A 13622-nucleotide genomic window follows, 5' to 3' on the forward strand; every position below is an offset into this window, starting at 1 on the left:
ATTCTATTTTGTTAATGGACTTGTTAACTTTAGTTTCTCTTATGTTTAATTTACTTGTAATTTCTGATTATTAGTGATTATTCTTTAATGAAAAAGATTAGGAAAATGAAGATATGTGTGAACAACTCTTCCTTTTCACCATTTCTTCTCAATCATTCCCTTCCTCTTCTTCTCTTCTTCCTATCTTATTTTATTCCTCCTTTTTAATCTAATTTCTTATTTCTTTTGGGACTATTTTTCTTCTTGGTACCAGAGCATGCCCCTCTTTTCTTTGTCTTCCTTTTTTTTATAATCCCCTACACATTGTGTATGGAGAATTGAATCAATAATTGATTGAAGAAGATATTCAGCCCAATTGGTAGTGGTTTCTTGGAGAAAAGAAAATAATATGTTACCTTTCAAACAATTTTTGGAATTTTGCCCAAAAACCCTAATCAATTGGAGATTTTTGATTGTGGGTCCCATAAGAGGTTTTACCTTGAAACTTAGTTGTTGAAGGAGTCCTTATTGATTACCTTAAATATCGATCCAAGCATAGCTCAGTTCTGTGAAGCCTACAAGGAGTGAGTACTATTTCTCTATTTCTCCTAGGTACCAGGTAAGGCGTAGTTGTGCTGATAGGGAACTGTGAAGGTTGATACTTGGTGTTTGTATTTTCTATCGTCCTTATTTGTCATTTGAAAATTGTTTTGGGATTTTTTGTGGAAGATGGATGTTTCTAAAGTTGAAAATAAGTTGGTCTTAGGGTTCGAACAAGTTTCAGAAGAACCTGTAGACTCTTTATCGATTGTGACCATGGTCAAACTTGATGGGATTAACTATCTAGCATGGTCGCAATTAGTAAAGGTACATGTTTGTAGTAGAGGCAAGTAGGGATATATTTCCAATAGCAAGAAAGCACAAAAGGAAGATTATCCTTCTTATGAGAAATTGTTGCAAGATAATTACATTGTTATTGGGTGATTGGTGAATTCAATGCAACCCCAAATTAGTCAACACTATCTATGGATGAATTTTTCTAAAGAAATATGGGATAGTATTGTTGAAACCTACTCACAAAAATTGAATTTGGCTAGGGCATATAAGTTAAGAAGAGATGTGAACAATCTGAGGCAAGGGGATAGACCTAAGTAGTATATTTCTCAACGCTGAAATCCTTATGGCAAGAGATAGATCTCATGGAAGCTGTTGTCTAGGAAAGTACAAACAATACAAAAACATATAGGAAATTAGTTAAGAGGAATAGAGTCTTTGAATTCCTGATAGGGTTTAATCCAGAAATTTAACATTACTAGGCAAAATATCCTATTTAAAGACAATGTATCTTTGTCTCAGGCTTATGCCATGATGAGCAGTGAGGAGAGTAGGAAATTGATTCATGTTCAAGGGGCTAATCCAGTTGACCATTTTGCTAATATGGGGGTAAAACCTAAGGTTATTGCAGGGAAGGAGATTATATGTGAATATTGCAAGCAAGGTTCAAAGTATCGATACAATATGCATTTTGGTCGTATCATATTGGTACTTAGAAATGGCCGAAACACCTTTTTTTTAGTTTTTTTTCAAAGTTTGGTTTTTTGGGAAGCTTAAAACGTGCTTTTTATTATTAAAAAAAAGTTGGGGGTCCAAAAACCTAGAAACAAGCATTTCGGACCGTATCTTTTTCAAAAGATACGATACGATACGCCCAACACGGGGTACGGGTGTATCGTATCGATACTTTAAACCATGATTGCAAGAAATCAAGACATACTAAGGATACATGTTGGAGGCTACATGTAGACCTTCTTCCATCTCACTTTAAAAAGAAAGTTGAAAATGGGAAGACTATTAAAGTCAATGTAGCCATAATTTCATCATAGTTTTAGATAATGACAGGAGTGCAACTGATGAGAAAGCCGCTAATGAGTAGTTAGCTGTTATGAAGGTAGAGTATGAGAAATATGGAAGGATTATCAGTCATCTTGAGAGTGCAACCACCTCCTTCAACTCTTCAGGCAATCCAACTACTTCTACATTTTCTCATTTAGGTTTACGTGCTACTGCCAACCATGCAGACATTTCAGTTAATCGTAGGATCCCTTTAATTATAGATTCTAGTACTTCTGATCAAATGGCAAACATTTCTACCATATTTAGTTCTTATGACTTACTTTTCAGCCATGATAAGATTACCTTAGTCGATGGATCTCTTGTTCCTATCTCTAGCAAGGGAGTCATCAAGGTCATTGACTCCCTTTCCCTTCTTTCCTTCATATTCCTAAGTTGCATATGAATTTGATGTCAGTGACTAGCCTAACTAAATCCTTAAATTTGAGTATAACATTTTTCCATCTTATTATGTTTTTTAGAACTTGAAATCTCAAAAAGTGATTGGGAGTGGCCATAAGGTGAATGGAATATATCTGCTAGATACTCTTGGACAAAGCCAATGACAGATTGAGAGAGTTGTTTTTGGGTCTATTTCCTTACAGTCCTTTAGTGATGTCATGTTATGTTATTTCCATTTGGGTCATTTACTATTTTTTGCTTTTAGTCATTTATTCCAAAAGTTGTTTAAGGGAATTAGATTGTCTAGTCTTCATTGTGAGTCATGTGAATTATCAAAACATTGTAAAAACACTTATCATTGAGTAATAAGATATTCACTTTTCCTTTTGATATTATGCATTCTGATGTGTGGGGTTCGTACCACTTGCCTTCTAAGGGTGGCTTTTGATACTTTATCTTGTTCATTGACGATTTTTCTTAGTATACTTGGTTATTTTTTATGAGATATTGCAATGAAATTCCCAAACTTGTGAGACAATTCCGTGAATTTGTTCTTATCTAGTTTGATACAAGAACCAAGATATTTTGGTCCGACAATGCAAAAGAATATTTTAAGAAAAACCTTACTTCTTATTTCACTAATTTTGTGGTTATCCACCAGAGCTCATGTGTTCGTACTCTGGAACAAAATGGAGTAGCCGAGAGGAAGAATTATCACTCCTAATCAATCGTATGCCATCCAGAGTTTTGGGATTTAAGTCTCCTTTTAATCTTTTTATCCAAATAAGGAGCTTTTTTCTCTTCCCCTTTTGGTCTTTGGCTGCACCTATAATGTACAAATTTCTAGTACCTAGATGCATAAGTTTGAACCAAAGGCCCATAAGTGCACTTTCCTTGTTTATGCTTCTACACAGACATGTTGTTGTTTTGATCTTAGTAGTGGGATGTTTCAATGGATGTCACTTTTGATGAGTCTACTCCTTTTTATGGTTCTTCTCAAGGGAGCATCATTCATAGGGAGAGTGTTTGTCATAGTTGTTTGCACTTTCCTTTTTGGTTTTTGTTGAGTTTTCTTCACTCGAGTCTTCTTCTATTGAGTCCAAAAGGGAACAATCATCTCCTAGTTCCTCCACTATTCATGTTTCTCCACCATTGCCACCTCGCCATCCTCCTATTCATAGGTGGTACTAAGGCAAAAGACTAGGAGTGAGCATATTGTTTCTTTTACACCACATGAGCCTCCTACACTTCCAATTGCTGAAGAAACAATAGGTGCTGAGGTCACACCTATGCAGCCTCCCTTCCCAAATCTTGATGTCCCTATTATCATAAGAAAAGGTAAACAAAAATGTACTACACATTTCATTTCTAAACATCTTTCTTATGGTCTTATTTCTCTTTCATAGTAGTCCTTTCTTACATCTGTTTCTTCTCACCCTATACCCAGGTCTGTATCAAAAGAACTCTCTACTCTAAAATGGAGGGATGCTATGAGAACTGAGATAGAGGCATTGTACAAGAATGCCACATAGGAAGTGGTTGATTTTCTTGAAGGAGCCAATGGACTGTAAGTGGGTGTATACCATCAAATATCATGTTGATGGCTCTATTGAGAGGTATAAAGACTGATTAGTTGCAAAAGACTACTCAAAAGTATGGGATTGACTACCTGAAGACCTTTGCCCTTGTTGCAAAGATGACCTCTATGAGGGTCCTACTATCTTTGGCAGCTCATTCAAATTGACCCCTCTATCAGCTAGATGTGAAAAATGCCTTCTTGAGGAGGTGTATATATCTTTCCCACTAGGGATGTATGGCTCATACATGGGGGGTAAGGTGTGCAAGCTGAATAAGTTTCTCTATTGGCTCAGACAGTCTCCTAGAGTCTAGTTTGAGAAGTTTAGGGTTGCTCTTGTTAACATTGGTTACACATAGACTCAGTCTAATCATATACTCTTTGTGAAGAGGAGAGGTTCATTGGTGGTATATCTTATAGTCTATGTGGATGACATTGTAGTGATTGGCAAGACTAGCACTGATGTGACAAGGATTGATGAATTTAAAGCCTTCCTCCATGCAGAGTTTGAGATCAAAGATTTAGGAGAATTGAAGTATTTTTTAGGTATTGAAGTGGCTTGGTCTGAAGATGGAATCTTCATATCCCAACGCAAGTATGTGCTAGAGCTGTTCATTGAAACAGGTAAAATGGGTGCAAGACCGGTGGCTACCCCTATTGATACGAGTCACAAGCTTTCTACTTCTGATGGAGAACTGTTGAAGGATAGGGAGTGTTCCAAGGGTTATTAGGGAAACTCCTATATCTATGTATACTCACCATGACATTGCATATGTTGTTAGTTGCATTTAGACCTGTTCATGGGTCGGGCTGGGCCGGGCTTTCACTCTGCATTAACAGAATTTTCTAAGGCCCGAGCCTGAGCCTGGGCCCGAGCCCGAAATTTAGCCCATACTATTAGCGGCTGAATAAAGAGAGAGAGATTATAAAGAAAAGAATAAAAAATGTATATATTAAATTATAAATATATATATTTTAATAAATATTATATTATTTATATATTTTATATAATATGTAAAATACATATTATATTAAAGCTCCTAATCAAACTAGGTAAGTTGCTTGTCAAACTTGTCTTATTGGGATATTATCAAAGCTTTCAAGCAAATGTTTATTCTCACATGACCGTCCAACCACCTTAACTTCTTCCTTATATGGTGTGGGACCCATCAAGCTCCCAAATTTGTCCGACATTGGTTCGGCCCATGTGTTGAAACACATGGGCCGAATTCACCAAGTGATACTTAGTGAACCACCCTCAATCTAATTGAACTTCAACCCAACACTTTATTTCAAGAGAGATTTGAGTTTCAGCCACCCTATGAACCTAGATCCAATGGTTTAACCTGTCAAGAAGATACAGTGTCACACCCTTAGGAAGTCTGATTGTTGAAGGTTTTCCGGTATCATACACGTCTGACATCATTTATTAATTGTCCTTCTATGAGTAACTTGTTAACAAAGTCATGTACTTATAAGATTCCATCAAGACTATGTATGTTATAGATCTATGGATGATCTTTTACATTCATAGAGTAATTGGAATTTCTTTTTCAAAAATTATTTTTTTTTTATATTTTAGAATTAAAAATAAATAAATAACAATTAATTATATTTTATGATCTAATCACAAGGATTGAATATATTGTAGATCTATTGATGACTTATTGTATCCATAGAGTAATTCAAATTTCTTCTTCAATAATTATTTTTTGAATGTATTATACAATTTTTTATTTTTTGTATTTTTGGAATTAAAAAATATATAGTAATTATTTATATAAAAAATTAATTATTAATTATATTTTTACTTAGAAGTTATGGCAATGCATGTCTTATGGTTGGATAGGAAAGTTAGAACTCAAGAATTATAATTTATAAATTATAGTTAAGCATAGGGTTCCATATGTCTTTTAGCAATATGTGAGTCAGGTTTAGGCTAATACCATTCCCTACCCATACTCTTATGGGACTGTAAAATCCCAAAACCTATATTAAACCAAAAAACCTTTCCCATTGGGGCGGGTAAAGCAATTACCCGCCCAATGGGGTATTAATTGTCATCCCCAGTAGAATATCAATTGTCCCAAGATGTTGTTTAATTAGCTTTAATAGTTTCTGGTCTGGTTGGGGAGGGGTTGTTTTCTCTTTTATTTCTCGTGGTTGTGAAATGGACTTCTAATTCTTGTTTGGGATTAGCCTCTTATATCATTTGGATTCCCTATATGTAGAGGTGTAAATCGGGCTGTGTTGGGCTACCATGGGTGGCCCGTGCTTTTGACAAGTCGGACCAATCCATGAGAAATATATTTAAAAAAAAAAACTTGAAAAAAAATAAAATAAATTAACAAAATAGACAAAAAATTTGAAAAAATCTTAAATTTTATTTTATATGAATTTTGATGTATACAATTGTTTATATGTAAAATAATAAAATGAAATTAAAAAAATTACGATTGAAATAAAATAGTGTAATAAAATTGAAAATATATATATATAATATAATATATATAAGTCAGGCTAGGCCATGCCGGGTCACAGGTCCATGCCAACATGGCCCGCACTATCGTGCCAGCCAGTGGGCTTGAATAAGTCAAACCCAATACAGCCCTTACCTTCATGCCATGCTTAGCATGGCCCAATTTACAGTTATATGGAGAACATCGTGGAGATGTTTCCAATGTATAACTGTAGTATCATGTGAGTAGGGTTATCTGAACTGGATCTGAGTTGGTTGAAGAGAATTGGGATTTGCCCTCACTGAGCGATCCTCACACTAACTTTACGGCCACATCCCACACTGTATGGGAAACATCTCAGTCGGTGTGAGGAGCGCTTCGTGAGGACTCGATCGAAGACCCCTAAATAGTTAAAATAACTTTAACGGTCACCCAGACGGACGGATTACCGAAACTGTTTACCCGCCAAAATTCTTGAATGAAAAGGGCAACGTGGCATGGGCTTTCGTCGGGAATTCCTGCGGAGAATGGGCAGCCAAAATTTTCTCGTCAGTTAGATTCTTGGAGTTGACCAACCACTATAGAGCAGGGACTCAGAGAGTCGTCGACTCGTCGACAGTAGGAGGGATTGGGGAAGCAAATTTTGTAAATTGCAGGTTGGTAAGGAATTAGTTACATGGGATCCCTTTCCTCCGGCCGTCAACGCTTGCTTTCTTACACCAAGCTGTTGGCCTCTCACGTAAACCAAGGCCGCTACGAGCAAGCCCTCGCCCTTTTTCATGTCATGCACACCTCCCCTCATCTCGCTCTCGACGCTTTTGTCTTTCCCCTTGCTCTCAAGTCTTGCGCTGCCCTCCACCGCCCACAACTCGGCGCCACCATCCATGCGCACACTACCAAGGCCTCCTTCGTCTCCAATCCCTTCATAGTCTGTGCCCTGGTCGACATGTACGGGAAGTGCGTCTCAATCTCTGCCGCTCGCCATTTGTTCGATGAAGCTCCTCAACGGAATGTTGTCGTTTGGAACGCAATCATTTCACTCTACTCCGGCTCCAAGGATGTCGCCTCCGCACTCAAGTTGTTTGATCTTATGGATATTACACCCAATGCGTCAACTTTCAATTCGATCATTGCCGCATTGTCTGAATTGAGAAGTGGTTCTCCTGAAGCACTTGCCTTTTATAGGAGAATGCAGGTGTCAGGTGTAAAACCAAATTTAATAACAGTTCTTGCTCTCCTACCCGCTTGCGTTGGTGTGGCCGCTTTGAACCTTGTTAAAGAGATTCATGGCTACTCGATTAGGAATGGCATTGACCCACATCCCCAGTTAAGCAGTGGTTTTGTCGAAGCCTATGGCCGATGTGGGTGTCTTGTCAGCGCATGTTGGGTTTTTGAACGGATGTACGAAAGAGATGTAGTTGCATGGAGCGCCATGGTCTCTGCTTATGCACTACACGGGAAGGCTGAAGCTGCGCTGGCAACCTTCAAAAAAATGGAATTGGCAAAAGTAGAGCCCGATGGAATTGCATTTCTTGGAGTGCTGAAAGCTTGTAGTCACGCAGGATTGGCCGATGAGGCCTTGGGGTACTTCACACGAATGCGCACGCACTATAATGTTAAAGCTGATAGCAACCACTATGCATGTTTGGTGGATGTTTTGAGTCGGGCAGGGAGGCTTCACGAAGCTTACAAGGTCATATGTGCAATGCCAATGGAGGCGACAGCCAAAGCCTGGGGAGCTCTTCTTGGGGCATGCCGGACTTATGGAGAAGTGGAACTTGCGGAAATTGCTGCGCGGGTTTTGTTCGATATAGAGCCAGATAATGCTTCAAATTTCATACTCTTGGCAAACATCTATGCAAGTGTAGGCAGATTAGACGAAGCAGAGAGACTGAAGAGGGAGATGAATGAAAGGGGTGTGAAGACAATGCCTGGTAGTAGCTGGGTTATTTGTCATGACTAACTCAATCAGGGATTGCTCTATGTCTGCATTGCTCAAATTTGATCTTTTGGGGTATATATCTTTCAAATCCATCCCATTCTTTTTGGTGGTTGAAGCTCTTGCCATCTTAACCATCTGAACAATGGACCAAGAAGGATGTCTCAACAACACCATGATAATCACAGGTTGGTATTATTTATAAAAAAAAAGCACAGGTTGGTAGGCCGGATGTAGGCTGGGCTTAAGACAAATACTCATGAATCTGAAAGTTTAGAACACCCATATTTGTTTCTTTTTCTTAAACTTAAGTCTCAAATTTATCAAACAAATTCCTCTAATGTTCTAGATGGTTTGTATTCAGGACCTATTGATCAAGGTGACCCAGTGAGAGCTGAATTTGATGGCTTCTATTTCTGGGGTGCAAAAAGATAAGGATATGGGAATTACTAGGCTGATTGTTGAAGGGGACTCAAATATAGTGGTTGGCTGGTTGAAGGAAAAGGAGAAAGGGTTCTATGGAAATTCAGATATGATATCAAGAAATATGCAAATCCAAGTAAGATGGATTAGGAGGTGTGTGGGCGGGTGGATTAGCTAAGCAAAGAATTCATAGGCAGCATTTGTTCTGGGCTCAATGTTAATTGTGTGGCGGGATTTTTGATGTAAAGGGTCTGTGCCCTAACAACTTCTTGTTGTACCCTTTTGTTTTTTAAGTTGCTGATGAAAAACAAAATGAGTATTGACATAGTTTTAATTAAAAGGGCATGAAATTTTTTAACCAAGTTTGTTCAAACTTATAGAATTGACAGTCTAATAATGGAGAAAGAGAGATTGGTAATGGCAATGGGGGAACATTTGAATGGATCAGTAATTTGTCAGATGGCATTCTTCAATGCACCTTTTTTCTGATCAGTACATTCTTCAATACATCCTCTCTGAGTTGTTGACCAAAGCTTCTGCAAGTGCATTTATGAAGTGACATGGAGACCATAAGATGAAGAGTTTCTTGGGTTACTTCTCTCCTGATGAAAAGTATTTCCTCTATCCATCAAATGGATATAAGTTGCTGTTATGAAAGGTATGCAAAAGATTGATCTTGTCTTGAATACAGAATCTAAGTGTGACTTGATCCACCTAACGAAGGGACCATTTGATAACAGTTGAGGTGGCTGAACTGAAAAACTTATTGCTTTGTCTTTTAGTGAATAAGTTTTTAGGAGATTGTGGGCTTCTTAATGGCTGAATCTGAGGTTGGATAGATTACTATATCCTTGAATATTTTATGTAATTGTTTTTATCCATTAAAAGACAGTGGTAAGTCATTCAGTTCAGCAACTTAAGCCATTATGAAATGGCCCCTTTGTCATTCAATATGGCTCAATTTTGGTGATGCTCGAGTTTCAAGGTCATACTCCCTTTAAACTCATCTTAATGTCATATAATGGATGGTTTACTCTCTTGTTTACTTTTTGAATACCAGTATCCTTTGATCTTATACCTGATAGACCATCATCAATTGAAGCATTTGAACATTTCTGATCCAGTCCATTATAGTATGATGGTGTTGGATGGTTCATTCTTTATATACACCACATGGGACAAGTGAAGCAGTAACACTTTCTGGATTCAAGAATCCAACTGCCCCAGGAACACAGTATTTCTCTCTACCAAACATGACTTTTTGAACATTAAAATTCAACCACCTATGCAGGGCCTACATGGAATAGAAATGGGAAGTCACATCGTAGTACCAATCACTCTCTTAGTAGCATGGCAAAAGACGTCTAAGCAACAGAAGATGTATGGTGTAGAGCTACCTCAAGACTTGTGTAGCCGAATTTTCTCTTATTAATGGCTCTCTACTCCACCTGCCCAATCAAAGCAACATCTCTCCTTCTTTCTTGATCGTGGAAAACGACTCAGTTATTAGACCATTTGCAAGTATTCCTCTTAGATATATAATTTTTTCTAGAGACTAAAAACCTATTCAAGGACCTCACCTAACAGTTTAAGCTTTTAGGTTGAATGGTTTCTTGAGATGATATCAGAGCCTGTTTGACCAAGTGGTCTAGTGTTTGATCCCCACAGCCCCCATTATAATTAATTTAATTTCAGCACAAGGTATGGGTTGAACTGTGCTTATCCATGCTTCAAGCCCAATAGGATTTCGCTTGAGGGGGTGTGTTAGAGACTAGGAACCTATTCAAGGATCTCGCCTAACAGAGTAACAGATTAAGCTTTTAGCTTGAAAATTCCTTGATAATTTCATTCTTTTTCTCATCTTCTGTAATCTCTTTGAATTATAACACCACACTTGACTAAGGCGAGAAACTTCTCTGCACCTGGCACTTAAGAGAAGAGTTGTCATCATCACCCTAAAAGCATGCCAGACATTAAATCTTCTTATTTTGGTAAGTTAGACACTAAATCTTTTTAAGAGCAACATTTAGTGAATGAAAGAGGCATTTCAATGATCCACCATGATGAAAAAGATGGAAAAAAAAAAGACTGACAACAAAACCCCATTGTTCATGAATCAACACCTAGAGCCATTTCAGAGGAAATAACAGTCACAAGAATTTCATTCCAATTATCTTCAGGGATAATGCAATTTGTAGGATTGTCAAGGACACAGTAGACTTAAAAGAATTCGAAATTAAGTCAAGCTAATATCTTAATAGGAAACATGAAGATGTTTGAATCCAAGAACAGCAAAAATATCTTTTTGTCACTTCATTTTCTGTCCCCGTAAGATATTACTATTGGAAGTAGATGAAAAGTTACAGATCTTACAAAATGAAACCCAATGAGTAATTGATAACAATGTCTCTATGCCCACGGCCATTGAGCATCTCTCCAAACACACCAACGATCCTTGATGCTACTCTGATTCATAATACTAGAGTAACTGCTATCAAAGTTCAGATGACTGTTATCATCCTGTCCACTAATCTGACAGAATTGAAGTTTCCGGTTTCTGATGGAAGCTTCCTCTCTATATGATGGATTGGTATATCGTGGATGTTGTATGAATGGAACATTTTTCCACCAGAGCTTGAGAGCCTACATAAAATCATAGTGAAGAATAAAAAGATTAGTTCAATGATAAACACTCAGACCATATCCCAGGACCCAGAAACAAACATCTGAACTCTGAGTTTGACTAGGTAAGCCATCAAAAGACATCAGTGGTACCAAAAAATGATCCAAACAAATCATTCACTGTGCTCTATTTTCACAAAATCAGGGTCAAGAGAGTGATTCACTGAGTTTAAAGTCAATCACTAAGTTCTCTAACATTAGTTTACTCTTTAACAAGACCACTAGTAGGATAACAGGACTCATTAAGTTTTATGAACTCAGAACATGACTACAATTGGTCAAAATAAATCATGCACTATGCTCTTTTTTCACAAAACCAGGGTCAAGAGAGTTTTTCACTGAGTTCAAAGTTAATCAATATGTTCTCCAACAGCAAACGATGAACCTCCGTGGATACTCTGATTCTTAGCAACAGAAGCTGAATATCTAGAAAGCTACCTGAATTACTCGTTCAGGTTGATGCCTAGGTCTGTAAATGGGCTGGCAGATTCCTTAGCAAAAGCAGGGGCAACAAGGCAAGAACTTGAATGGGGTTTACCAGGGCTGGGGAATGATTTGTAATATGTATTAGTCTGTCAGCTGAATGTTGTTGTATTGCCTACAGTCTGTCTTGGGAAAGTGTGGTTCATTATTTATTCTTCAGTCCTGTTGACTATCAAAATAAAACATTAGTTTACCCCTAAGGAGATCACTAGTAGGATACAAGGATTTCATAAAGTGTTATGAACTAAAACTCGACTAAAGTTAAATTAAAACCCAACTCTAAATCAACTTCAAAACCAAGCCATCAGGGTTTCTAAATTCAGACAGCTTATCCTGCAGATTAATTTTTCAAGCTTTTACTTGCTTGGTTCAATCAAGTATCTATGGTTGTGAAGGAATTCTCTTAATTTGTTATTTCACCAAAATAAAATGGAAAAAAAAATAATTTGCTGACTTCACGACTTGAACATCTCGACTTTGGAAAGGGAGAATTTTGAAAACTGATATCATCAAGGCTGTTGAATATAGCCCCCAAGAGGGGGCAAAAGCCCAGTTAAGCCCCCTAGCTCCCCAGATTCTTCAGCTCCATCATCTATCTAATTCTGATAATTTGGTCTCTTGAACATATGACCAAGTCTGGCCTTTCTTTCCTAATGACACTCCTTATAATTCACACTTCTTAAACCTCTCACTAAGGTTTAAAATGTCGATGCTGGTGGAAATGTCAATCGTCCAAATATAAGAAACATGTCAGACATGTCAAAAATATCTTATGGAAATATATTAAAAATTATAGTCATGGTGGAATCATTGTAAAATATGCAAAATATAGAATGATATTTTATGAAATGATAAAAGAAGCATAGATACACCTTTTTAAATTTTTATTTTGTTCCAAATGATTAAACAAAGCCAAGAAACTATGGTTGTAGACAAAAGAATGTTTCAAAGTTGCCATGCAAACCTTAAGATTCAAAGCTTCATGATAGAATGAGTTAAAGCAAAATTTAAACTCAGAGAAAATATAAGTGGTTGTAATAGATAAACCAAACAATATATTACACAAAAAAAAACTAATATTTAATTTCATGTTTGAAATTAATATTGAGCTAGCTCAAAGTGGTAATCATGTAAGTTTGGTGGGCAATAACACTGTTATTCCACATATCTACAATATTGTCACTAACTTATGTCATAATACTATCTCTTGTACTCCACATAGTGCCAGTAATGCTCACTGGGGAATGTCAATTGCAGTAAAATTTATGTCACTACCCATGGAAGTGGGAATGGAAATATGTCGTGGGAACTATCTCTTATACTCCACAAAGTGTTGATAGTGTTCATTGAGGAATATGTCAATTTTGGTAAAATTTCATGTCGCTACCCATGGAAATGGAAATGTCGTCAAAATATTAGGGAAATTAGGGGGATTTTAAATCATCCCCTCACATTCCAACTTAGGATCTTCATTGAGTCAAACTAAAAGGCCCTGAAAATTTCCTTTAATTTTAGCAATCCCTTTTCCTTCTTTCCTTTCTTCTACTTTCCTCCTTTTCATAGGCTATTCCACATTTAAGTTTTTCGATCTCAGCCTCTCCCTTTTACTCTGATTTCCTCCTTAACTCGAGTACACTTATGTTTCCCCTAAATTCTTTTCAACTTTCTTTCCTGCCCTTTTCTCTTGACACCCTTCTTGTTCAATTGGATCAGCTCTCTACATAACAAGAGAAATTGCTCAACTGGTGTTCTGCACTTGTAGAACAAACAAGGTGACTTACCCCAACCC

The 13622-nt window shown here is 37.2% G+C and overlaps 2 protein-coding genes across 2 annotated transcripts in view; one reads left to right on the forward strand and one right to left on the reverse strand.

Moving 5' to 3' along the window:
• Positions 1-6794: 6794 nt before the first annotated feature.
• LOC148862097 (Tetratricopeptide repeat (TPR)-like superfamily protein) lies at positions 6795-9363 on the forward strand. Its single transcript, XM_088986556.1, has 2 exons — positions 6795-8433; positions 8610-9363. The coding sequence occupies exon 1, from the start codon at positions 6983-6985 to the stop codon at positions 8267-8269; it is 1287 nt and encodes a 428-aa protein (XP_088842682.1). The 5' UTR covers positions 6795-6982; the 3' UTR covers positions 8270-8433; positions 8610-9363.
• A 1437-nt stretch (positions 9364-10800) lies between these two features.
• The window catches only part of LOC148862098 (DUF1365 family protein), a 52486-nt gene continuing 49664 nt past the window's right edge, over positions 10801-13622 (reverse strand). Inside the window, exon 5 of the mRNA XM_088985152.1 lies at positions 10801-11311. Within this exon, the coding sequence (XP_088841278.1) occupies positions 11078-11311 (234 nt within the window). The 3' untranslated portion in view covers positions 10801-11077. The remainder of the gene's footprint in view (positions 11312-13622) is intronic.

The sequence above is a fragment of the Nelumbo lutea genome, chromosome 4, assembly GCF_056320005.1.
Source record: "Nelumbo lutea isolate HS-2025 chromosome 4, American lotus-T2T, whole genome shotgun sequence".
Lineage (NCBI taxonomy): Eukaryota > Viridiplantae > Streptophyta > Magnoliopsida > Proteales > Nelumbonaceae > Nelumbo > Nelumbo lutea.